The 27,499-nt window shown below is 38.0% G+C and overlaps 2 protein-coding genes and 1 pseudogene across 3 annotated transcripts in view; 1 reads left to right on the top strand and 2 right to left on the bottom strand.

Moving 5' to 3' along the window:
- Positions 1-27,499, top strand: part of LOC113663787 (NACHT, LRR and PYD domains-containing protein 12-like) — a 631,994-nt gene that overhangs the window by 310,105 nt on the left and 294,390 nt on the right. The window lies entirely within an intron of this gene.
- The window catches only part of LOC113663806, a 589,387-nt pseudogene that overhangs the window by 362,828 nt on the left and 199,060 nt on the right, over positions 1-27,499 (bottom strand).
- LOC125139546 (C-type mannose receptor 2-like) lies at positions 1,763-16,130 on the bottom strand. Its single transcript, XM_047803890.1, has 6 exons — positions 16,029-16,130; positions 10,040-10,104; positions 4,014-4,382; positions 3,408-3,740; positions 3,220-3,311; positions 1,763-3,040 (listed from the first exon to the last, which is right to left on the bottom strand). Exons 2-6 carry the CDS (start codon positions 10,080-10,082, stop codon positions 2,927-2,929), a joined length of 951 nt encoding a protein of 316 aa, XP_047659846.1. The 5' UTR covers positions 10,083-10,104; positions 16,029-16,130; the 3' UTR covers positions 1,763-2,926.

The raw sequence follows: 27,499 nt of genomic DNA, 5'->3' as shown, positions 1-27,499 counted from the left end.
TACATGGTTGCTAGGGTTTGGCTGCACAGTTACTATGGTTATATTTGCAGACTAGTTTCTCACCTGCAACAAAAGAGCACAGCTGAAAATCCATTTATCTTTTCCTGAAACAAGCGCCATGAAGATCTTGAACTAAAGCATCAATCAGTGATTTTACTGGGAAAAAATACAATCACGTTACAATAAGGATCATTAGTTCAAATGTAATGTATTAACTAACATTTACTAACCATTAGCAATAAATTATTGTATTTAGTAATCTTTGTTAAAATAAAGTTTATTCTTTGTTCATGTTAGTTCACAGTATATTAAGTAATGTTAACACAGTGTTAATAATGTATTAGTAAATGTTGAAATTAACATGAACAAAATGAATAAATGCTGTAGAAGTGCAGTTCATTATTAGTTCATGTTAAGTAATGTGGTAACTAATGTCAACTAATGAACCTTTATTATAAAGTTTTAGAAAAAAAAAACTGTCCAAGGGTGGATTCGAACCCCGAATCTCTGTATGCTAAACGGATTCGCTATGCACTAAACCATCCAGGAACACGAGGAAGCCTTTGCGGTTTTATGTATTAATTCACTAATGTGAAGAATGGCGCACCTAACAATACCCAAGCTTTATTATATTACAGTCATTCTTATCATTCTGTGATATACGTGTCTTATGTTTAAAAAATAATGATGTAATGTGAGGAGACAAAGAAAAAAATGCGCTTAATTTTAATTAATGGGTGACTCTTAAAAGAGCCGTTGCTGCTCTTAAAAGGACATTAGTTTAAAGTGAAATAAAAAATTATAAAAACTACACTGATAGTTGAAAACAACAAAAAGTTATACAAATGGCAGAAACAACAACATATGTGACCGCCGTGCTGTCCAAGGCACCACAGCACTAGTTTTAAGCATTAAATACACGGTTAAATGTTATATTGTTTGAAAGCTTAGACTCTCGGGATTTTATTAAGCCCACACACAAAGCATAATATGATTTATAGCCATCATACTAATTTAATCCAAGTTGATAGTCACCGGAAATAGGCGGCGCTTCCCTTTCTTCACTGGGGTAATATTTTCCAAAACAAATGCTTGTAAAAAATCCCCAAGAGTCTAAGGAACTGGAATATGTAAGGCTTTTAATCCGAGACGCTTTAATCCAAAACGCGTTTCTGACCGAAACTGTAAACAGCAGTTCACTTCCGTCCTTTTTTCGGCTCTCACTTGTCCTAGGAGGCTTATAAAACTACACTGAGGCGTCAGATTTGTAGTCCAGGGCCGAATCAAACAAAAATCATGAAAATAGGGGGCGATCCCACAATATATATACATATATATGAAATGAAACTGAAGCTCACCAATTCTAACAACTGTGAAATATAGCAACAAGCTTTAAAGACCTTTACACGGGTTCACTGGTGTCTGCTGCCCTCTTTTGGATGTTAGCACATCTACAGAGAGATTCCCCATTCAAGTCTATGGGGAAAAAACACCCCTTTGTAACACCCACATTAATAATAATAATAATAATAATAATAATAATAATAATAATAATAATAATAAGTATGCAAGAAAATAAAAATGTGCTTTGCAAGCACATTAATCAAGGTCATAAGATGAGGTCATAAACAAAGGACATCACAAACTCAGTACAGAGCGTGCCAAGATATAATCAGAATATATCACAGACAAATAGTTTTACAATTTTTTTTGCAACACAGAAACAGTGAGGAATAAATGTAGTAGATTTATATGTCAGAAACAAATAAAAGAGATAAATAGCAAAATTCATAAAGAGTTAAATATGTGCATAAGTTCGAAAGTATCCTACAACTCTATAATAAATATAATGACTAAATATATGTGGAAAGAACTGCTCACAGCCTAGATGTTTTCCAAAGACTTGCTGCTTTCTGAATCTCTGCTACTCCTCTAAAGCATACATCCCTTATTATAATGTACAGAGATACAGGAATTACAACTGTTATCAGGAGAAATAAACAAGCTAAAACAAAGGTGTTATAAGAAGTTTTTACATTTTTGTTTCATGATAATTAAATCTAAAGCCAGGTATTAATAATCATCGTTTATAGTATAGGTATTAATAATCATCGTTTATAGTATATCAGTCATAGAAAAAGATAGAAAAAGATCTGTTCAACCCTAGTTTAATTTTTGTATTCATTTTCATTTATTCAAGGTAAGAGCAAATTTAGTGTTATGGCTGTATGAATGTTTAGTGCTTTTTCTAGTTCTATGAGTTTTGGTCACAGAGTGCTGATCTTTATACGACTAGAATCTGTACAATCTCCAGAAACAACCAAGTCTGTGTTTGTATCATGTAATGACCGATATGATTGGGGCAGTTTTGTTATGTATGCAATGTTTACAATTTTTTACTGTCTGTTTTTTTTTAGCTGTTTGGTGTTGGAATTGGTTTTGTTTAGCTAAAAACGGTGTTTTAGTCAGTCATATAGCTGAGTTTCTCCCCATTTTTCTGTTATGCTTCATGTGTAGATATTTGTACAGATGTAGTAGCTCAGAGGTTAAGGTGTTTGACTACTGATCGGTAGGTCACTGGTTCAAATCCCAGGTCCACCTAGTTGCCAATGCAGGGCCCCTGAGCAAGGCCCTTAACCCCCAAAATTCAAAATGTAAGTCACTCTGGATAAGAGTGTCTGCTAAATGCCGTAAATGTAGATATAATCAGGGTTTGTATGCTTGTAGAAAGGATTTATAATTTCTGTCCCACCTTTCCCCAGTACCAGGGGCCCTCAGGTGGAATGGTTAACATCATACATTATACATATTATGCCAATGTACATAGGTACAATGTAACAGCTAAACAGTTAAATGAGCAGAAATCTAAAGATAAATTCAAATTAACATGAAATGAACATAGATTTAGAGGTCACACTTTTATTCTCTATTTGGGTATTGTTTCTTCCTTCAACTTGTGAAACACAACACCATCTGATTGTTTGCGCCATTTCACTGTGATGTTTTGGGTCCTCAAACGATCCTTCAGTTTCTGGTTGATCTGAAGAACAAAATAAGACTTTTATTACTAAATAATGCAGGATGGAGTCTCACCTGTAGAAAATGATACAGAGATTGAATACAACAATCAGAATCTAATTACAATACAGTTTATATGTGTCAGAGTTTAATGAATACTGGGAAATGTACATTATAAGTCTTATGGATGATGAGACCAACCTGCTGCAAGATGGCCATCATCACTGCAGGATCATTCACATCCTCACTGGATTGGACCTTCAGTCTTAGTGTTTGTTGTTTTCCTGTGACATCTAAATGCAGAAACACAAACAATAACACAATTAATCTATTATTTTGTGCTTAGTATAATTTGCCTAAATGTAAGATTGAATTAAACATTAACTCACCTGAGTAACAGAAGAAAGGCATTATGTTTGAGCACTGGGCATCAGCAGCCTGATTATTATTTATATAACCACAGTTTTCATTCCCCAGGGCATTATCAGGTTTTCCAGACTCCCAGTTGATGGTAGAGAAATTGGTTTGGTCTGTCCACTTCCAGGAGTCTCTGAACAGACCAATTAAAGTCCAGACTGAGGCCAGTCCCTTTATAATGGAGTCTTCTGTTGAATCTCTCGAAATGGCCAAGTCTGTGTGATGCTGTCTACAGTAAGCCTGAGCATCAAGCCATGTCATAGGAGTAGAAATATAAATGTACATCTGATTTCCAGTTTTAGTAGCTGTGAGAATAAAAAACACACGATGAAATATGCATATTCAGTGAACATTAATCCTTCCAAAAATAAAAAGTATACAAATTACAACATTAAAATTCCAAAATACAAATTTCTCAAAAATTGTTGACAGACAAGTCTAAAATGTCTACTAAGAAATTCTGATATTTTTGCCACTTCAATTCAGTGAGTTTATTGAAAATGCACAGTTCAGAATTTTTATTACAAAACAAAATTCTCTACTGAAAATAGGAAAGTGAACAATATGTAGATTCTTACCATCAAAACATACAGAGGGGTGTGCAAGATTACAGGCAACATCCTCCCAACCATAGGAACCCATCATACCACACTCCTCATTTCCACCATAATTGTTGGGTTCACCTGGTTTCCATCTCATACTACCCACTGGCTCATTACCTAAGGACCAGAACCAGCTGTTGACGGGATTGTAGAGTCCGATCCAAGCACTGGAACTGAACTGTTGTCTCTGTGCTTCATTTTGAAGTTGGACCATGTCATCATTACTTTTGATGATAGCCAGGTCAGTGTGTGTGGCTCTGCAGTAAGTCTGAGCATCACTCCAGTTTTTCCCCTTCTGGATCAGAGAGTACTTACGATGGACAAATTGGACAACAGCGACTGCCCCTGAGGAACAGAGTTTTAAAGGTTTTATCAATATTTGGTATGTTTCATAAATCCTGCTAATGTTCTGTCTCAATCTTCAACATGAAAGATCCATTTGTCATATATTTATTATTGTACCACTCTCCAGCCTTCAGCAAACAACCTGCTTTTTGCTACAGCCCAATTTTTCAAATGCTGATCTGCTCCCGTTTGCCTACACCCCATTTCCCATGTTTTGTGTATAGTTGAGATGTTTGGATGTTGAACCTCACACCAATACAACATTTGTTTGACTGTATATTACAATCACACAATCACACCCCCAGTGTCACCCATATGAGGATGGGTTCCCCCTTGAGTCCGGTTCCTCTCAAGGTTTCTTCCTTTACCAATTTAAGGGAGTTTTTCCTTGCCACTGCTGCCTGAGTCATCTCAGACTTGCTCATAGGGGAATAAATACATACACACTGTGAACTATATACATCTAATAATAATCTAGAATTTTTATTCTGTAAATTCTTATTTCTTTTATTATTCGTTATTTCCTTTATCATTAATTATGTTTACCTTCTGCTCTATGTTTATGTTCTGTAAAGCTGCTTTGAGACAATGTCTATTGTAAAAAGCGCTATACAAATAAACTTGAATTGAATTGAATTGAATGTTTGTATGGCTTTCAAAATTTGATGGCCAGTCACTTTTTATATTCAGATCTCATTTGTAAACTTCTGTAAGACGGATGTGGAGTGTATCTCTAATAAAACGCACGGAAACATTTTAATGGACATTCCGGAGTGTATTCGCCGATGGCTAATACACACCTTACAGAGAAAGCATAGGAGGAAACGGGGGTCTCGGGTAGGTCGCACTAAAAGCTCTTCTGCTGGCGAATTTTGCCTCTAGTCCCTTCCTTGGGCCAATCTATGGCAGGTCCGGTGCCCACCAGATCGGGCTTACATGTGACTTGGACTGATTTTCTACTTGTCCCCGTCCCTGGGACGGATCTCCCCGGATTGGCCGCTTCTTTCAGGTTAGTGGTGTAAACCCGGGTTTTCTGCGTCCATTAAGTAGAGTACTCTACATTAAGAGAGTAGTGCTCTCCCGCTCCTATCCCTCCACCAAAAATGCCATTGATAAATGCTCAATCTGTGGGAAATAAGACTTTCCTTTTGAATTACTCTCACAATTTGGATTTTATGTTTATTACTGAATCCTGGACTACGGTGTTGGAAAAAAATCTTAGTAGAAATAATTAAAATATTATTCCTTACAATACTATAACCAAAGTAAAGTATTAGGCCCATTTAGGCCCAAGTATAAAGCACATTTGTAATAACAACTTGTTATGTAGAAGGGAAAAGACCATTGTTCCCAGACCTTAGCTCATAAATTGTTATGGAAAATGAAGAACACCATGGTTCTCAGACCTTGGTCCATAGCAATAACATGTTATGTAGAATGAAAAAAAAAAAACAGTGGTCCACAGACCTAGGCCCTGAAAAATAAGGGGAGGAAAATCCATATATGGGCATGTGGTGCTCATAAACTTGTTGTGCAGACTGAAGAAGGCCCAGGTGTTTAGTCTGAGGTCATGAAAAATAAGGGGAGGAAAATCCATAAATGGGCATATGGGTGAAAGGTAATGGGAAATAAGGGGAAATTGGGTCAGTGTATTTAGAAAACATAGGAGATGATTCCGGTAAATAAGGTGATATGGCACCTGGGCTCCTAGGAGCGCCAGGGTATATATTGAGAAGATATCTGAGGTTTTTTTGGTTCTTCGGGGGCGAAGGTGTGTGTGTGCGTGTGGGGGTGCGTGCGCGCGCACGCGGGCGCGTGCCCGTGTCCGCGGGTCAAGGTGGGTGGTTTTTATTTTTGCAAGGACGTCGCGAGAGTTCTTGTTTTTCTTGATTGATTTTTCATGACATGCTCTTTTTGGGGGTTTTCATTTGTTACTTTGAATTTGGCAATTTGTTACTTTGAATTTGGCAAATTATAATTTGTTGGCTGATTGACCACAATAAAGAAGTTTGCTCATTCTCATCCAGGTCTGAGGAGTTTTCTCAGTATTTTTGTAGTAATTATAGAGTTAACAGTGAAATTTAACTAAAGGCCTAAGAGAAGAGATCACCCTGTGATGTGTCGACTTGGAGACCGGCTCTGAGTTCCGACAACGGCTGATAATATAACACCCTTTTTTTCGATCTGGTTCCTGCCTACTGCATGTTTTATATATCTGATTTAGTTTTACATAATCACTACAGACCAAAGGTGCTGTTTTCAGTAATAAACTCTGTTCTTAACCTCTGATGCTCTCTGTGAAAGCTTCTTGAGGTTTTTTAATGAAAAAATCACAAACTTGTGATCTACAGTTAACTCATTATCCGTTGAACAAATAACACCTTCACTGGCACCTGCCACATTGCCCAGTCTTCCACAGTGCTGTCAAAAGCATCCATTTGTCCGACACACCAAGATATTTTCGTTTCTTTTTTAGTTTCAGCTAATTAATGAATATCTACTTAAAACAACTTTGATGCAATAAACACAGGTCGTTAGTCCTACATGTGGCCCCTGCCATCTGTAGCAGCTATTTCAAGGTCGGCAAGACACAAATGCTTCCAGTCTCTGTAGTTTTCTTCACGACAGGTTCTTTTCAAATTTTGTCACCAGTTATGTTATATTTTACACTTTTCACAACAGTAAGAAAGAAACTAAAACCGAAGCTCATCTTGAATGTCTTTTACTGCCAATTGCAATTATTATAGTTTTTAACACTAGGGTGCAAATACAAACTACCTTTTTGATTACTGGCAGGGGAAGGGGTTCATCATACCAACACAACATATGTAGCCACAAAAAATAAGTCTACTGAGTCAGTTCCTCATAATGGAGGTCACACTCTTGATCTCATTCTAACCGTAGGATTCTTCTTCTTCTTTCGGCTTTTCCCTTCAGGGGTCGCCACAGCAAATCATCTCTCTCCACCTATCCCTATCTTCTGCATCCTCAACACTTGCACGCACTAGCTTCATATCCTCATTAATTACATCCATATACCTCCTCTTTGGTCTTCCTCTTTGCCTCCTGCCTGGCAGCTCCATGTCCAACATTCTCCTACCAATATACTCACTCTCCCTCCTCTGAACATGTCCAAACCATCTTAATCTGTCCTCCCTAACTTTATGGGAGCCTGCTAAATGCTGTAAATAATTAGAAATTAAAATGAAATATTAGAGAGTCTTTTTTTTATGGAATTGTTTTAAATCTGAGAAGGCAGCTTTTGTCAGGACTCTGCCCGGATTTTGGCCATGTGCCTTTTTGTTTGTTTGGTGTTCACGTGTCTGCCCCGCCCTTGTCTTTTTTCTCCCCACCTCTGCACACCTGTCCCTTATGTGTCTTGATTATTATTAGTATTTAGTTAAGCCGCGTTGCCTTGTGCAGTGCGGAATCCTATTGTCTTCATGTCTGGTATTGTCTTCATTTTGTTCCATGTTTTTTTTAGTAATAAATCCTGTTTTTGTTTAGCTGTCCTGGGTCTGTTTTTACCCCGCATCACCTGGCAGAAGGATTCCACCAGACCAGGACCCAGCAGGATAGCGGCAGCCGATTGGGAGCATTTTTTTTTTTTCGTATCGGATTTTTTTCCCTGGACATCAAGGTTTTGGTGACATCGGTCCGCATTTTTCCGGTGAGGGACGCCGCTCCGCTTCCGGTTTCTCCGTGGACATCTCAGTGTCCTGTCCGCTGGGAGGCATCGCTTCACATCCGGTTCCTGCGGGGGGTGTTGCAGGCCCGTGTTTTGCTTTTGCCCCATGTATTTTTTTGTTGTTTTTTCTGTTCTGTGAAGGATTTTTTCCCCGCCCTCCCTCCCCTTTTCCTGGTTCCCAAGTGGGTCTGGCCGCGGTGCGTCAGGGCTGCACTATCCCCACCCCCACCCCCCACCACCCTGTTCAGCTGTGGACGTCGCTCGACCTGACAGCTTTTAGCTTTTAACAGCAGTGCTGGGATGTGCGTAAGACACAAAGATTTTTGTCAACAGTACATGTCACAAGAGACATTGTTACATCTCTGAAAGCTGTGGAGATAGAAATAGTGGAACTTGAGTGTTTGGAGGCCACAGGAGATTGAGGGCATATTGAAGCACTCAAAAGTAAAAAAGCCAAAATTAATGACCTGTTAGACATCACAAGTTTGCTGGTCCGCTCATGCTTTCAGCTTCATTTAAATTCTTTTTCAGTTTAGAGCAAAAGAATGGACAGAAAAGATTCATGCATGCTCTGCAAACAGAATCAGGAGATCTCTCATCGGAGCCCACTGAAATACGCAAGCAGACAGTAAGCTTCTACTCAAAGCTATACAGCAGTGTGTGGTCAGGGGCACAGTTGGTAGAGGAGAGTTTCCCTGTGGGTCTGTCGAAGCTCTATGAGCAAGCAGCCAGGGAGATGGACAAAGAGCTGACACTGGAGGAGCTTCACAAGGCTCTCCAGAGGATGGAAAATGGAAGGGTGCCAGGAATAGATGGTCTCCTGTCGAGTTCTAAGAGGTGTTCTGGGATATTATAGGGCAGGACATGCTAGACGTTCTGAGGGACAGAGTGAGGAGAGGTAAACTCCCATTGAGTTTGCAGGAGGGCCGTCCTATCACCAGAAAGGAGACCTTATGAACCTGAGAAACTGGTGCCCAGTGTCTCTACGGTGCACTGACTATAAGCTGCTCTCAAAAGCTTTAGCCTCGAGATACTAAGGTAATGTAGCAAATCATTCACAAGGACCAGACGTACTGTGTGTCTGATAGGTCCATATTTGACAATGTGTATCTAATTTGTGACATGCCTTTTCTCGACATCTCCGACATGTTGGACATCTCCAGACTATTGGGCTTAAAGACTGGTCTGATTTTTCTAGATCAGGAAAAGGCATTTGACTGGGTTGAGCATGAATGTTTGTGGAAGGTGCTGGAAAGATTCAACTCAGGTTTTATAGCCATGATCAAGATGTTGTATCATGAAATTGAGTGTTCTAAAGTTTAACAGTGGCTCTTTATGTGCCTCTTTTAATGTGTACAAAGGTATACTACAAGGTTGTAGTACTACAAGGTTGTAGTACTTTACTCCAAAGTCAACTGGGCAAAAATTCAAGCCATATTAGTTGGGGAGTGCGGATGTTGCACATGACTGCACATTCTGTTCACAGAGAGAAACTGTTTTTCATACTTTTATTCACTGCTCCAGGTTACAATCTTTCTTTGTGTTTTTAAGGAGCGTTTTAAGGTCTTTTAATTTTGACTTTACTTTCTAGGGTTTTATTCTTGGTTTTAAATGTCAGGAGAAACAGGTTCAGGTGCCAACTGATCAATTTTATCTTTATCCAGGCAAAAATGGCAATATACCTGAGCTGAAAAAACAAGATAGCAAAAAACACTGACATTGTTACAAAACTAATTTTAAACAGATTGGTTAAATAAAAAATGTCTCTATTTTTAAAGAAGTGTGGTGTTATTGTGAGAATGCTCTGTCACAGAAGGAGAACTCTGCTTTGCATCAGAGATAAACAATAAATGTTAATATTTATTTATTTATGTATTTATTTATTGAGTCACTATGATTTTCATTACATCACTGTAAATAAAGGATGGTAAAAAGTAAAAGAAAAGTCTCTCTCTCTCATTTCTCTCACCTGTAAAAAACGTGAGTAGAATCAGATAAATCTTCATACTCATGTTTTCCAGTGGAACTCAGAATCTGAAACATAAAGATTAATAAGAATGTGAGCGATAAAACCTCCCAACACTCTGACTTAAATAGGAACATTGGCCAAATTAATTCTTTTATTTTTTTATAAGTTAGCAGATCCTTTGAGAACCGCAGTTTTGTCCATCTTAGTTTCAGTAGGTGTTAATCAGAGCATAAAATAACCCAGGTTTTAAAGAGGTCTTACTCTTGATCCCATTCTAAAATTTGACTTAAATATAAAAATATAGACATGTTTCCTTATTTGGAAACTATCACAGACCATTATCTTATTTCCTTTTAAAATGTGTCTTGGACACAATATATGCACTTTCAAATTCAAATCCAAATTTAATGTCACATTTATAACCGTACACAGAATGATATGTTGTGCAATGGTTCTATGACTCTCTTCCCATTAAAGAAAGTAAAACAAGAGTTAAACAGAGTTAAATAATAATTAATGTGCTTGCTAAAGCACATTCTTATTCTCTTTGCATACTTATTATTATTATTATTATTATTATTATTATTATTATTATTATTAATGTGCTTGCAAAGAACATTCTTATTCTCTTTGCATACTTATTATTATTATTATTATTATTATTATTATTATTATTATTATTACACTTCTTCTTCCGGACACTTCTTCAGCGCGTGACTTGTCCCTCAGCTTTTGTCCTAGACCCATAAATGAGGTGTCAAATCGACCGGCTCATTGAGGAGAGGTGTGCTATGGATTTTATAAGCGATCAGAATTCCAGAATTCCCAGTATGGAAGCTCAAAGGGGTGTTTTTCCCCATAGACTTGAATGGGGAATTCTTAAAATCAAAATCTATCTGTAGATGTGCTAACATCCAAAAGAGGACAGCAGACACCAGTGAATCTGTGTAAAGGTCTTTAAAGCTTGTTGCTATATTTCACAGTTGTTAGAAATGGTGAGCTTCAGTTTCATTTCATATATATATATATATTGTGGGATCGCCCCCTATTTTCATGATTTTCGTTTGATTCGTTAGGCCCTGGACTACAAATCTGACGCCTCAGTGTAGTTTTTTAAGCCTCCTAGGACAAGTGAGAGCCGAAAACAAAGGACGGAAGTGAACTGCTGTGTGTTTCGGTCAGAAACGCGTTTTGGATTAAAGCGTTTTGGATTAAAAGGCTTACATATTCCAGTTCCTTAGACTCTTGGGGATTTTTTACAAGCATTTGTTTTGGAAAATATTACCCCAGTGAAGAAAGGGGAGCGTTTAATCGTAGGTAACCGACTGGACTAGCGCCACCTAGTCAACTTGGATTAAATTAGTATGATGTCTATAAATCATATTATGCTTTGTGTGTGGGCTTAATAAAATCCTGAGAGTCTAAGCTTTCAAACAATGTAAAATTTAACTGTGTATTAAGAGGATTTAATGCTTAAAACTAGTGGTGGTTTGCCGTGGACAGCACGGCGGTCACATATGTTGTTGTTTCTGCCATTTGTATAACCTTTTGTTGTTTTCAACAAATCAGTGTAGTTTTTATAATTTTTTTATTTCACTTTAAACTAATGTCCTTTCAAGAACAGCAACGGCTCTTTTAAGAGACACCCATTAATTAAAATTAAGCGCATTTTTTCTTTGTCTCCTCACATTACATCATTATTTTTTAAACACATGACACGTATATCACAGAATGATAAGAATGACTGTAATATAATAAAGCTTGGGTATTGTTAGGCGCGCCATTCTTCACATTAGTGAATTAATACATAAAACCGCGAAGGCTTTCTCGTCTTCCTGGATGGTTTAGTGGATAGCGAATCCGTTTAGCATACAGAGATTTGGGGTTCGAATCCACCCTTGGACAGTTTTTTTTTTCTAAAACTTTATAATAAAGGTTCATTAGTTGACATTAGTTACCACATTACTTAACATGAACTAATAATGAACTGCACTTCTACAGCATTTATTCATTTTGTTCATGTTAATTTCAACATTTACTAATACATTATTAACACTGTGTTAACGTTACTTAATATACTGTGAACTAACATGAACAAAGAATAAACTTTATTTTAACAAAGATTACTAAATACAATAATTTATTGCTCACGGTTAGTAAATGTTAGTTAATACATTACATTTGAACTAATGATCCTTTAGCTCAAAAAGGATCAAAGTGTGTTTTTTTCCCCATAGACTTGAATGGGGAATTCTTAATTCTCTCTGTAGATGTGCTAACATCCAACTGAGGGCAGCAGACACATGGACATGTCATATATCAAAACACTCAGCACGATGAGGGGAACTGATGTCACGTGTAGCCCCGCCCCCAAAATAAGCGAAATCAAAAATTTAGCACAAGATGGACATGTCATATATCAAAACACTCAGCACAATGAGGGGAACTGATGTCATGTGTAGCCCCACCCCCAAAATTAGCGAAATAAAAAATTTTGCACAACATGGACATGTCATATATCAAAACACTCAGCATGATGAGGGGAACTGACGTCACATGTAGCCCCGCCCCCAAAATAAGCGAAATCAAAAACAGCACAACATGGACATGTCATATATCAAAACACTCAGCAAGATGAGGGTAACTGATGCCACATGTAGCCCCGCCCCCAAAATAAGCGAAATCAAAAATTTAGCACAACATGGACATGTCATATATCAAAACACTCAGCATGATGAGGGGAACTGATGTCACGTGTACCCCCGCCCCCAAAATTAGCGAAATAAAAAATTTAGCACAACATGGACATGTGACATATCAAAACACTCAGCACGATGAGGGGAACTTACCACGTGCAAGCACATTCACATTTTCTTTAGGAAATGTACCATTCTAGTTTGAGTTACTGTACAGTTCAGTGGCAGAACTACAATCACAGATATAGTAAAATAAAGAGTGAATCCTGAGCTATAACTCTGTGCAGCCCAACTCTAGCCAGGGTTGTAACAATTTCAATCAATGAAAGTAAAATTTGAGCAATGGAGAATATGGGAGTTATATACAGTAATGTGCAATATAGGCTTTGTGCAAATGAGCACAAATCTGAGATTTCATTGCAGATTATATATCACAGGCTCAAGCTGACTCTTTGTAACATGTAACATGACCAGGTCAGAAAAACCATGCTATAACAGAGAGGGCCTACCGATGCTGAGAGAAGAAAACCTTATGGAGAAGAAATAAAAATGTTGCTGTAAGTGTTTCTGTCAAAGAGACTAAAATATGTATGTGCATGTGTAAAGTGAAGTAATATAACTGGGTGCAGATGGAAAGACACATATGACTGCAGACTACTACATATTACTACAAAATGCAGAAATGGGGGGCCTGGTTTGTGAACTGCACCATCTCGGATCGCAAGACCCTGCTGTGCATAGTGAGGACAGCACATCGTTGGAGTTTTTCTTCCCTCTATCACACACCTCTCACACATACTCTTCACCCTCTTCATATATTACATAATAACCTCTTTATTTACTACTTATTTAGTCATATCTGTGATGTCCAGAGGTGGGAAGTAACGGAGTAAAAATACTGCGTTACTGTACTTAAGTAAATTTTTCTGGTATCGGTACTTTACCCCACTATTTATTTTTTACTTTTATTCATTACATTTTTACACAAATATCTACTTTTTACTTCTTACACTTTCAAAACAGACTCGTTACTTTTAGTATTATTTCTTGTCATTGAGCGCTGTTTCCAGGGTATCATCCTATCATTGTGCGGCTTTTTCAACATGTGACTGGTGAATTATTTCCTGGCTATCAGACACTGTGTTGCCAGATTGGGCAGGTCCCCGCCCAATTGGGCTCCTTTTGGTCACGTCCGACCAGAGAAAAATGCATTAGACGGGACTTTAAAATTTGGGCTCGTTTTTGATGCAACAGGCGGGTTTTTATTTTTGACTATAAACAGTATTCTTTATTATTTTGTAATGAAAACTAACTCTAAAATAAATTATATAATGTAGGATGACATTTAAATTAGGCATGGTTCAGGTTAACCAATAAGGTTCAGCGGAATCCTGTCCAATCAGACTTCATTGGCCGATCATTGCTTGATTGGCCGGTTGTTGTAGGCTAATTCGTTATATCGTCAAATCTGTATTATCATCATCATTGATCATCATTCATCATCATCATTATGCCAAAGTGGGGTAAATATAAAAAGTCCTACAGAAAGGAATGGGAGAGCGACCCGTCTTTAAAAACATGGATTACACCTGTGGTAGGCAATGATACAAAGGCGTTTTGTAAATACTGTCAATCAGAAATCAGAGCACAATTAAATGATTTCAAAGAGCATGCTAATACAAAAATAATGAAATGATTTGAGAATTGGCCTATTAGAAAAGAACTGTAGTTCTGACAATAGTAGCACAAGAACAATAAAAAATGTTGGCCCCTTCTGAGGTTTCCGATGTAGACCTTGTGTTTTATTAAAATGATCATTTATATTTAAAAAAAAAAAAAAGATGCACTGGATATACTTGGGGTGAGCCTGGTGGTCTCCAATGTGCGATTTGTTAGTCTGGTTGTTTAATAAGAAAAAAAATGTGTGTTTTATTCTATAACAGTTTTATTAACAGTATGTATTTTGGGCTGGTATTTATTTTTAAATGGGCGGGTTTTAAGCTGTAGTTGGGCTGGAAATCTTTAGTCCAATCTGGCAACACTGATCAGACATAGACTAAGGATAGCGGAGCTAACAATGATCAGCACGCCTTCAAAAGGAATGGCTAATGTTAATTCAGAGGGAGTCACCGATGTTAAAATAACTAACAACGAGGACATTCCTGAACACACATGGCCATATATGAGGGAGATGTTAGAAATAATCGGCGTCAAAAAGGATTCCTGGCAAATGCTTTGCGAATTGTGTCAACCCAAAAAACACGAAGTGCTTAATTTAATGAACATTAATTTTGTCATTTGTAAAACATCAAAATAATTTTAGCACAAATCTCCCTACAGTTTGGGATATGGTCTTGGTGATACACTTGGTATACATTATATTTCCAAAAGTATTGGGTCACCTGACCTTTCCTGCTATACCTTTCCTGCTATATGTGGTTGTTTTCTGATCTCATTCCTGAACACCTTTGGGATGAATGTGAACGCTGACTCCACCTTACCTCACCTACATCAGTGCCTGCCTTTCGTAACACTCTTGTGGCTGATGAACACAAATATGCATCAGCACACTAGTATATATATATATAAAACATGACGTCCAGTTACCAGCATGACACTAAACAGGTAGTAGTATCGGCGACTTTTTACTTAAGTACATGTCAGAGCCCATACTTCTTTACTTTAACTTGAGTAAAAGAGTGCAGTCACTACTTCTACTTTTACTGAAGTCTTTTAAAAAATGAGTATCTGTACTTTTACTTGAGTAATGGATGTGTGTACTTTTGCCACCTCTGGTGATGTCACAAAATCCTGCAACCTTTAGATCAAATCATTGTTAATATTACTGTTACAGAAATGACTGTGATTGTTTCTCTTCTTACAGAAGGTGTAATTCAGTGTGGCTCAACCCAAAATCTTACCCACAGACTGAGCTTATGGTGGATGTGAGTGGCCTGAATTTTGGCCCCCAACAAAGCTCAATATCTGCAAATGAATGGAGAGCAACAAAGATAGCAGCTACAGCTATGGGTGAGCTCAAACCTTCTGTCATCAACTATCCTACCTAGTTCATAACCTTTCTAGTAATTATGTGGTAACAATTGTAGGTTTGATCCACAAGTTTATTACTTCACTGCCATTTGCTCACAGCACTGAATCCAACACATTATATTACATTATATTATATTATATTATATTATATTATATTATATTATATTATATTATATTATATTATATTATATATGCTTTACTGAGTGATAGGAATAACTAAAAAGTCCACTACTAAAACTTACCTGTAATAGGGAGAAGATGATTAAGAACCTCTTTGTGTCTTCTGTTCTGCTGCATCTAACCTCTGACAAGTTTCTGCCAATTATAAAATGCATCATGCAAACCAGCTGTCCATCTTCCCCACATTAGAGCAACAGGTACATTCTGGAGATCTGATTGGCCAAGAGAAATTTCCATATCAGTTTCATGTGTCACTGTTCAAGTCTTCTCAATTGGTTAGTCTAATTGTTTGGTTTTCAAGTAGGGCATTTACTAATGGTTCTTTATGTAGTTTAATACAGAAGTGTCCTTTATTTAAAATTATGTGAACAAGTTGTATTATAATCTTTATAATATATAGGCTTGTTGATGATGGAGTCACTGAATGCTTTATGTGTCTGCTTGCACTATAAACACAATGTACTGTAAATTGTCCATAACCATTCATTGGCAATAAAGACTCCTATTATTGTTTTTTTCCTCCTCCTCTCAGTCACTGTCTTTCTGTTGAACTACACATACTACTCCTGAGCTCCTAGTGATCCTAACTACCAAATACAATGTAATAGACTTACATTATTAATTGGTTAATTACACACAGTCTTTGTATCTACTGTATATACAGTATATATATTTGCAAAAGATGATTCTTATCCCTACTATATATTCTTACCATGTAATCCATGCATATACTTTGCTAGTTGCATTTGCAGCATGTGAGGGCAGTCCTAAACTCCTGATCGATGAGCTGGCCTCCAGGTGAACTCAAGTGAGTGATTAGTCAAATCAAGGTAGTTGGTTCATCAGGACACAATTTATAAGAGCACTTAAATCTCATTGTTTTATTTATTATTATATATTAAAAAAATAAGCTTTGTTATTATTCTTTAGGTCAAGGTAAATTAAAATCGTCAGTGAAGCCTCAATGCAAAGTGTTTAAAGAACCAAGGTAAATTTCTCACTAATAATGATATGCAGGTATCGGTGACAATTTGTATTTCAATGTTTTAGGTTTTCTTTTCACATAAGTAAACTTGCCCTCTTTGTGCACTTTAAATTTCTCTCGACAGTGTAGTAGCTAAGCTCTTGCTTATGATGATAACTAAAAATAATTTAGATATATAACAAAAGTGTAAATATTAAATATGTTCAGTTATAACTGACCTCTTATTTAGTTGCCCAACTATGATATTGTCACAACTGTGTTCATTACATCTGATAACATGATTATGGAGCACAATGCATGTTAGAAACCGTAGCTGCATGTAGCTAGACATTCAAAATGACAGTTAAGGTTGAAGAATGTCTCAGGTTATGCATGTAACTCAATTCCCTGAAAAGAGAACGACACGCTGATTCATGGATTGACACAATGTGGAAATGGTGTTTGAAGCATATGCAAACACACATTATCTTTACTGAAGGCATCAAATGATGTAGCAGCAATGTGCATCAGCAAAACTATAAAAGGGCATCTGTGTCACATATTCTTATATTTTAATTGACGAAAGATCTTGGGCATGCACATTGTATGACTAGCCTTTCTGCCAGCTTTTCTGGTGTTCACTGGTTTTTCATGTTCACACATGCTTTAGACCCTGGTTCCACAAGGTTTTCATAGCACTAAGCCATGACACATCATTGAATATTTCATAACTTGTTTAAAGTTCCAATGAAATTAAATGAGTGGAATAATATACAAACATAATGTATTAGCCAGTAATTACTTAACCATAAGCAACCTGCTTCCAGCTAAGGTTTCTTTCAACAGAAAAAAGTAACATCTATTTACTGGACTTTAAACACTCACCGGATTTTAATAGATGTCTCCTCTAACAATACAAAATCATTAATTTACTCAGGCAAGTATCATGATTTTTCTTCCAGTCATCACTTTTTCAGATTTTTTTTTTTTTGGAAAGGCTAAATTTAATTCAGCACTGTAGTGTTCTGCAGTAGCAGAGTGAAGATGGCTGATAACTGCAGGCTCTGTAATGATACTGGAGCTGAAGTCTTTGGCTGAGGTGTATGAGAGAAGAATGCTGAGAAAACATCTCCGTAATTCTTAACAATGCTTTGAAACCCTGCATGTGATACTGGAGTCCTACCAGATGGTATTTTTTTCTTTTCCCTTGACTGTGTGGTTATTAATATACAATAACCTATTTGTATATTTGCATTAATTAGCAAAAGTTCACTTATGGCATTTATCAGACAACCTTATTAGAGCAACTTACATTTGTCTAAGTTATGCAATTGGTTAAAGACCTTGCTCATTGAACTCACTATTCTGATCAGCAGTCGATCCACAGAACTACACTGAACTACAACTGAACTGCAACCACTGAACCGAAATGAAGATATGACAATGTTGGTGAGTGACAAAGCAATCTATATGTTCAAAGAAAGCTTAAAAAGGGCTGGGCATGCCTCACCTCCACTGTAGCCAACCCTGGATATTTGCCTGTAACTTCTTTGGAATGTGAGGACAAACAGTGCACAAATTATTCATTGTTTTAGACATAATTAAAATTTTATAATAACATTTTACAACTAACAAATGATTTTATGCTTTGCAACCATTCTTTGCTACAGGTTCGTTGTTGTGTACAGGTGAGAGCTGCTCTCTTTTTTGTTTTATTGTGTCTTAAGTGTTTTTCCTTTTATGGTGCTGACTGTTTGTATTAATGAACATCTTTCCTTTTTGTTTGTACAGCACTTTGACAAACACTTGTGTTTTTTTTTAAAGTGCTTTATAAATAAACTTTGACTTTGACTTTGATTTCTATGTTTGGTCTAAGTCATTGTGCATTGAACTCTGCAGTGAAGCTTCAATGCAAAGTGTTTAAACAAATTACCAAGGCAAATTTATCACTGATATTGAAATGAGAGTATCAGTAACCATTTGTATTTTGTGTTGATTTTTTCCCCATGACTAAACTTGCCCTGTGTGCACTTTATTTCTTTCTCACCTCTGACACTAACCAACATGAAATGATTATTATATATTATCTTGTGATATTAAATTATATTTTGAGTTATAATAGACCTCTTATTTAATGACAAATTACCTAAACTATGGAAGATGTTCAATGTCTAATTGAGTCTTCTTCGGTTCTCAAGTTTTGAAGACGGGCAAGCGTGACATCTCCAGCCCCCCATCCCCCCCCGCAAACCCAATTTTTTTCATTGGTTGTTGGGTTAAATCTTTCCCAGATATTGCTATTTTCTGATTGGCTATTGTGTAGCCTCTTTTTTGATTGGCTGATAAGTGTCAGGCTCGACTAATAACTCCAGGGGATACGCGCTTGATTCCTGCGCGGTTCATGACAGCGGTGCGGCGCTGCAGCTTATTAAATATATGATAAATAGTCAAAAAGTTTTTCTGCATGAGAAATACGATGTGTGGAGAGAGAGTGTGATAAAAGACCCAAATGCGTGACTGTCACTCTCAATGCGTGACACCTGACAGCCCTGCATGACATCTAAATTTGAACTTGCCGGCTGCAGCAAAACAAAAATGCGTCTGCTTCTGTGTGTCGGATTTCACAAGTCTGCAGTTATGACGCATTTTTGAGCGACAAAAAAATTAAACACGGTTTATTTTAATGTTACAAGAGCATCATAATCTTAGAATTTAGAATTACTTTTTTAAACTAACTAACTAACTAACTAACTAACTAACTAACTAAAATAAAAGAAATTTAAATTAAATTTTTATTTTCCAAATCTACAGGGAGCCCCAGCAGAGGGATGAAAGAGCCACTTGCGGCTCCGGAGCCGCGGGTTGCCAACCCCTGCATTATACAGTAGCCACTCGGTGCATTCTGCTATTGAAAAATTTCAATATGTGCTCCTTTAATAAGAAACTGTGCAGTTCTACTGGCTTCATGCCACTTAATCTGCCTGGAAATGAGGGCTGTGTTTCTATCTATGAAACATTTTTTCTCATCTTTGAAAATCTACCACATGAGGGATCATCGTAAACTCTGTGAACCTGCCATGGGCATAGGGTTATAAAACATGGGCTTTGTACCGCTTTTTTGTGAAGGACCATTCCTGGGGTGTGCTGCCTTTGCAAACTTTTCTGTTAGGCATCTCTCATGGGCTGGGCTCATGTCTGAAGGGAGGGGTCTCCTCTCTCATGGGACATAATATGCCTGGAAATGAGGGCTGTGTCTCTAGTTTAAAGCACTTTCTCCATCTACATTGCCTGTCCAATGGGGAAAATTTTGTGTGCTTCAGACCCTTTATCTATTGAAGACCCTGGGTCAACCTTGTGCCCAACATTTGGGGGTGTGCAGCTACTGCAGAGCACTTCCAGTGGGCACAGCTCTTCCATGCTGGAATGTGGCTCTGCTGGCCACATCTCTCATAGGCTGTGCTTTTAGCTTGAAATGCTTCTCCTGCCTCTGGAAGGCACCCATAAACTATTGCCATGAACAAAGTGCGGTTTTACCTCCAAATTGCACACTAATAGAGTATAACCACCCATAAGGTTACGTGCCAGGGGCTTCGTAGACCCTATTTCTAACCCCAGGTCCAATTCATGTAAAGTAGCATGTTGCCATTGCAGTACATGTTTACAAATCATACAGTCATACAATCAGTACAAGTTATTGGTATTGAACTACCCACCTTGGAGAACATTTTCAAAAAACGTTGTTTGCAAAGGGCAAGGGGCATCATCAAAGATCCCTCTCACCCCAACCACGGACTGTTTACACTTCTCCCATCGGGTAGACACTACCGTTGTCTCAGAGCCACAACAAATAGAAAAATATGCATATATATGTATGTATATATTCTTTGTTTTATTCTTCTTCATAAGGGGTTTTGAACCTCTCTTTGTCTGGCCCGTCACCCAGGACCTGTTTGCCTTGGGAGACCCTACCAGGAGCAAAAAGCCAACATAGCTCGCAAACCCAGGCACGCAAACCCCTCCACCACAATAAGGTGGCGGTCCAAGGAGGGGCACAAGGTCCACGACAAGGTCCGTGACGTCACCTGGTATGGCGCAACCGGGGCCCCACCCTGGAGCCAGGCCTGGGGTTGGGGCTCTACAGTGTTCTGCAGTAGCAGAGTGAAGATGGCTGATAACTGCAGGCTCTGTAATGATAGTGGAGCTGAAGTTTCTGGCTGAGGTGTATGAGAGAAGAATGCTGAGTATTCTTAACAATGCTTTGAAACCCTGCATGTGACACTGGAGTCCTACCAGATGGTATTTTATCTTTTCCCATGACCTTGCTCGCTGAACTCATTATTCTGATCAGCAGTCGAACCACGGAACTACACTGAACTACAACTGAACTGCAATCACTGAACTACAGCTTGCCCAAAAGTCCTATTGCTATTTGAAGATATGACAATGCAACATTAGTCTAGTAAAACAGATCCTCTGAAGTTGGTGAGTGACAAAGCAATCTACAGTATATGGTCAAAGAAAGCTTAAGAAAGGGCTGGGCATACCTCACTTCTACTGTACTCTACCTTGGATATTTGCATGTAACTTCTGTAGAATGTGAGGACAAACCAACAGTGCTTCTTCAGGACATATTTTTCAAAAAAAACATTAAATTATTCATTGTTTTAGATATAATTCAAATTTTATAATAACATTTTACAAACTAAAAACTAACATATGATTTTATGCTTTGCAACCATTCTTTGCTACAGGTTCTTTGTTGTGTACAGGTGAGAGCTGCTCTCTTTTTTGTTTTATTGTGTCTTAAGTGTTTTTCTTTCATGGTGCTGACTGTTTGTATTAATGAACATGTTTCCTTTTTGTATGTACAACACTTTGACAAACACTTGTTTTATTTTTTATTTTTTTTAAAGTGCTTTATAAATAAACTTTGACTTTGACTTTGACTTTGTTTGGTCTAAGTCATTGCATGCAAGAGATGTTATCAGACAATGGCATGTACGGGATGGAGTTACAGGACTCTACATACCCGACACTCGTTTTCTTAATACTGGTTCTCAGCAAATAAATAATAATAAATATCAAGGTACACCACGACCAATTATTAACTTATCTGTCAATAGACAGACGGACATAGATAATACAAAGAGAAGGAGAAATAGGGAAAGAAAACGAAAAATAAGGGGAAGAAACAAAGAAAGATTGATGTAAAAATCCAAAAGGTTGAAGAATTGGTTGAAGAGTTGAAAGATTTGAATATGAGTGTTTAAAAGAAGACACCGAGGGATCAGACGCTGTACCTAGACAGCTGGAAGAAGATTCCAAAAGAAAAAGAAGACTATAATGCATTATGTGTTATTATGTTTTATTTTCAGAATGTTCAAGAACAATTCTGAAATGCTTTTCTTTTTCTTTTACTTATCATGTATCCTCATGTAATAGAGTTGATTCGATTAATCTTGTTTATTTTACTGTAAACTTTCTTGTAGTAAACGCTTATAAAGCCTACTGTGTATTACTGAGAGTATCTGCACACAGTGTTTCAATGCCTTCTGTTAAAAGTAAAGCCTTCTGTGTATTCACAGGGAGTAATCTGCACACGCAGTGTTTTATAGCTCGCTGTCAAATTCCACGGCAAGAGAAAGCTTCAGTTCTATATAATCACAGCCTGAGAAGTTGCAGGAAGTATGACCACATATAGAAGTGTTAGAAAAAAAAAGACATTAGCAGCGCACACAGAGTCGGCTGGTGAGATATGTTTGGGAAACAGAGAAGTATTTATGAAATAAGATGGTAGCCATCTAAAAGGCACAAAGCCAACCAAACCTGACAGTAAACCTATCTGGCCACAGTAAAAAAGTATAAAAGCTCGCCTTGATTCACATTGAGTGTGCATTCTATTGTAAGCAGCCTTAGTGCATGTTATACTTTAGTTGCATCATAGAACAAACACAAGTTTACACTTGGAGAGTGTTTTTTGTTTTGTTATAATCTTTGCATCTTAATACCTTTTACTTATTCTAGTACTGTTTGATTATTTGAAGGAAGTTTTTATTTGTAATCTTTTTATTTTTACTTTACATATATTACACACGCCTATCTGTATTACACTACTTTTAATAAAAATAAGGCCTCCATTGTGAGGATCCCGAAAAGACAAAAAGGTCTAAGTCAGCCTCCTTCATTTAAAGAATCAAACAATAGATTAAGTAGAAGACCTTGGAGGGGAGCCTTTGTTAGAAGACCGAGGGGACTTCGAAGGACACCTGTGTTCAAGGTGAGACCAACTTTTAATAGTTGATCTTGTGTTTCCAACACGACCCCGTTGCCAATTAAGATACACTCCTTAGTGGGGGCGCAGAAGGTTTCCTATGCAATCCGAAAACATGTGTCGCTAAGGGGCAAGTATGTCAGTATAATTACTTCACAAGGCAAATTTATCACTGATAATGAAATTTACATTTACAGCATTTGGCAGACGCCCTTATCCAGAGCGACGTACATAAGTGCTTAAATCTCTAACATTGAATACATTAATTCTGCTCACTAGGTTACATACTTAAGATACCATGAGTTTAAAACATTTGTTCAAAGTTACAATGAAAAAGTGTCAAAAGCTTTTTTTTAAATGCAAAAGATAAGGAAAGAAGTGCTCAGCTGTCCGGACCTCTAGGGGAAGTTCATTCCACCACCTTGGTGCCAGAACAGAGAAGAGTCTTGTAGTATACTTGCCTCTTACCCTGAGAGATGGTGGAACCAGTCGAGCAGTGCTGGTAGATCGGAGGTTGCGGGGTGCAGTGCGAGGAATGATGAGGGCTTTGAGGTAAGAGGGAGCTGGTCCATTTTTGGCTTTGTAGGCCAGCATCAGTGTTTTGAATCGGATGCGTGCAGCTACCAGAAGCCAGTGGAGGGATCGCGGCAGCGGGGTGGTATGCGAGAACTTTGGCAGGTTGAAAACAAGCCGGGCAGCTGCATTTTGGATTATTTGCAGAGGACGGATTGTGTTCATAGGTAGACCTGCCAGCAGTGCATTGCAGTAATCCAGTCTAGAAATGACAAGAGACTGAACAAGTACCTGAGCAGTCTGTGTGGACAAAAATGGCCGAATCCTTCTAATGTTGTAGAGAAGAAACCGACATGAGCGAGTCACATTAGGGACATGAGAGGAAAAGGACAGTTGATTGTCCATGGTTACCCCAAGGTTGTGAGCTGTGGCTGAAGGGGAGATCAGATCATTGTGCAAGGATATAGCAAGGTCATGACCTGGGGATGAATCACCTGGGATGAACAGCAGTTCAGTTTTGCTAGGATTGAGCTTTAACTGATGAGCAGTCATCCATGATGAAATTTCTGCCAGACATGCTGAGATCCGGTCGTAAGCTGTGGCATCTGAGGGTGGGAAAGAGAAGATAAGTTGTGTATCATCAGCATAGCAGGGGTAGGAGAACCCATGTGATGAAATAACTTCCCCAAGAGTGTGAGTATACAAGGAGATGCCAGTGGAGAGTCTGCGTGGAGCAGATGTCACTCCCCTCCATGTTACCTGATATGAGCGTCCTTCCAGGTAGGAGGCAAACCATTCCCAATTCCCAATAACAAGATTACTAGTAATAAACTAATATTTTATTTTTATTAATATATCTATATTATTTATATGAAAGTGCAGAAATCGCTAAAGTTAAGTAGTGAGGTGAAAGGTTAGTCCCACCCCTCGCAAAAAGTTAGCAGGTCTTCAAGCGGGCAGAACGAGAGTGAACTTGAACGAGAGAAGATGCAGATGCGAATGAGAAATGTAATTGTAAGGAGAGAATAATTAAAACTTATAATCTATTTACAGGTATGTCCGATCACAATTTAACCCTAGTAGCTAGAAAACTGATAAAAACAAGGTTTAAAAAAGAAAACTCAATGAACAGTAAAATGCGCATCACATTCATTCCAAAGAAAGATTTACAACTGGTTGAAAAAGATTTAAAACAAATAAAGTGGGCAGACATCCTGGAGAGAAAATCTTGTGAACAGGGTTGTCATGATCTTATGGTAGCTGTAAATGACATCTTAACCAAATATACAAAAATAAGCAGAGAAAGCGATATACAAAATGAAATTTGTCATGGTTCAATAAAGTTATTTGGGATATGATGAAAAAACGAGATGTGGCGTTGAAAACATTTCTAAAATCAGGACTACAACGGGTCAATTTTCTTTTACAAATCTAAGAAATAAAGTCACAGCCCAGCTTAGAAAGGCAAAAGCCAGTTTTTTCCCCTTAAAATCATTAGAAATGCACAAGGCAATAGTAGAATAATATAGGAAACTATTGATAAATTGATTGGAAATAAAAACTCAAAATGTGAGAATATTTGTCTCAATATTAATGAAAAAATTACTGATGACTCTTTTACAATAGCAACAAATTTTAATGAATATTTTTTAAACATTGTCCAAAATTCAGTACAGAATTTTCAAATTGTTCATCCCCCTCTCATAATCAATGACAAATCTGATTTTAATCTTAGTTCAATAACTAAAACTGAAGTCACTAAAACTAAATAATCACGGTGTTAAATAGCAGCAAAGCAAAAGATATTTATGGACTTGATGCTTCTTTTCTGAAACAATATAAGGACATCCTCTCTGATCTGTTGACAACAATGATTAATCAATCGATTAGTGAGGGTATTTTTCCAGCAGCTCTAAAATCTGCGATTGTTACCCCTATATTTAAGTCTGGAAATAAACAAGAAATGACCAATAACCGTCCAATAAGTATTCTCCCAGTTATGTCAAAAGTACATACCCTCCACTTTGAATCACAAGCTCTCTTAAATCCAATGCAATTTGGCTTCTGGCATAAATACTCTACAGACTTTGCATGTTGCTACCTCTTGGAAACTATCAGGCCATATGTGGATCAGGGAAGAGTGGCGGGAGCGGTCTTCCTTGATCTGCTTAAAGCTACTGATACTGTTAATCACCAGATACTCTATAATAAATTAAATCAATATAGTCTCTCTGAGGGGGGCACGGTGGCTTAGTGGTTAGCACGTTCACCTCACACCTCTAGGGTCGGGTTCGATTCCCGCCTCCGCCTTGTGTTTGCGGAGTTTGCATGTTCTCCCCGGGTTTTTTTTCCGGGTACTCCGGTTTCCTCAGCTGGTCCAAAAACATGCAAGGTAGGTTAATTGGCATCTCTGGAAAATTGTCCGTAGTGTGTGAGTGAATAAGAGTGTGTGTGTTCCCTGGCATTCCGTGAAGGGTGTAGCCTGCCTTGATGCCCGATGACGCCTGAGATAGGCACAGGCTCCCCGTGACCCGAGAAGTTCGGATAAGCGGTAGAAAATGAGTGAGTTAGAGTGAGTAGTCTCTCTGAGCACACCCAAAACTGGATAAGATCTTATTTGAGTGACCGACATCAGTGTGTACAAGTAAATAACATCAAATCTGCGTTTAGAGCTACCTCGATGGGAGTGCCTCAGGGGTCTATCTTGGGACCCTTGCTTTTTAGCATCTATATAAATGATCTCCCTAGAGTGTGTTTGGATGTTGACATAATCATGTATGCTGATGATACGGTGATCTTCACTTATGGGGAAAACAAGCTGGAGGTTGCTGACAAATTATCAAAAGTTGTAGAATGGTTGCAGATGTCTTGTCTAACCTTAAATGTTGATAAAACGGTCTCAATGTTTTTCTCAAATAAACTTAAGTTATATCTAACTCAAAATATTCAAGTAAATGGGCAAAAAATTAAAAATGGAAAGGAAACAAAATATTTAGGTCTAATTATTGATTTGAATCTAGGTTTTAAAAGTCATATAAAAAACTTGGTAATAAATTGAAATTTAATTTGATATTAAAAACATATTAGAAATTCATTAACTACAGAAGCCTTGAATATTTATTATAAGGCTATGATTGTTCCGCATCTACTGTATTGCATGTCTAGTTGGTCTCAGGCGTGTAAAACATTGTTAAAATTACTAGAATCATTATATAAAAGGGCAATAAAAATTCTTGATAAAAAGCCTCGTCAGTACCATCTGTCACATACAGAAGACAACAGAAGCGGAGATTCGTCAAAATAACAGTTTATTGAACTTGGGTGGTGAAAATAAGGTAAATGATGGAGAGATAAAGCAGACGACGTTCCCACACACACACGGGATCACTGGATACAGGGCAGCATGGAATAAACTTCTCGGAGGGCAATGAACTTGGATGACTACTGCGTAGAGAGAGATAAAGAGTCGGGACGCCGCTTTCTCCGCTTTCAGTTTCTCCGCCGGGGGCGCCGCCTCACTTCCGGGTTGCGGGCCATGTCGCCAGACCGAGTTTTGTTTTGTTTTTTTGGTGTCCTGTGACATCGCCCCGCATTTGTCAGGTGGGGGGCATCACTTCACGTTTTGTTTCTGTGGAGGTTTTTTTTTTCTTTCCCTCCCTCCCTCCCTCCCCCCCTCCCCGTTCCTGGTTCCTAAGAGGTAGGACTGGCCGCGGTGCGTCGGGGTAGCCCTCGGCCCGGCAGCTCAGCTGTGGACGTCGCTCGTTCCCCCTGCTCGGCTGTGGACG

Source organism: Tachysurus fulvidraco, chromosome 19 (genome assembly GCF_022655615.1).
Source record: "Tachysurus fulvidraco isolate hzauxx_2018 chromosome 19, HZAU_PFXX_2.0, whole genome shotgun sequence".
NCBI classification, from domain to species: domain Eukaryota; kingdom Metazoa; phylum Chordata; class Actinopteri; order Siluriformes; family Bagridae; genus Tachysurus; species Tachysurus fulvidraco.
The sequence above is the reverse complement of the archived record's forward strand: the minus strand, read 5'-3'. Positions and strand labels throughout refer to the sequence as shown.

Excerpts from the sequence above, each read along its gene's own strand:
- LOC125139546 (XM_047803890.1), bottom strand. The coding sequence starts at position 10,082 with ATGAGTATGAAGATTTATCTGATTCTACTCACGTTTTTTACAG. Across the intron at positions 4,383-10,039 it reads TCTACTCACGTTTTTTACAG|GGGCAGTCGCTGTTGTCCAA; the intron begins GTGAGAGAAATG and ends TCTGTTCCTCAG. Across the intron at positions 3,312-3,407 it reads GCCTTTCTTCTGTTACTCAG|ATGTCACAGGAAAACAACAA; the intron begins GTGAGTTAATGT and ends TTCTGCATTTAG.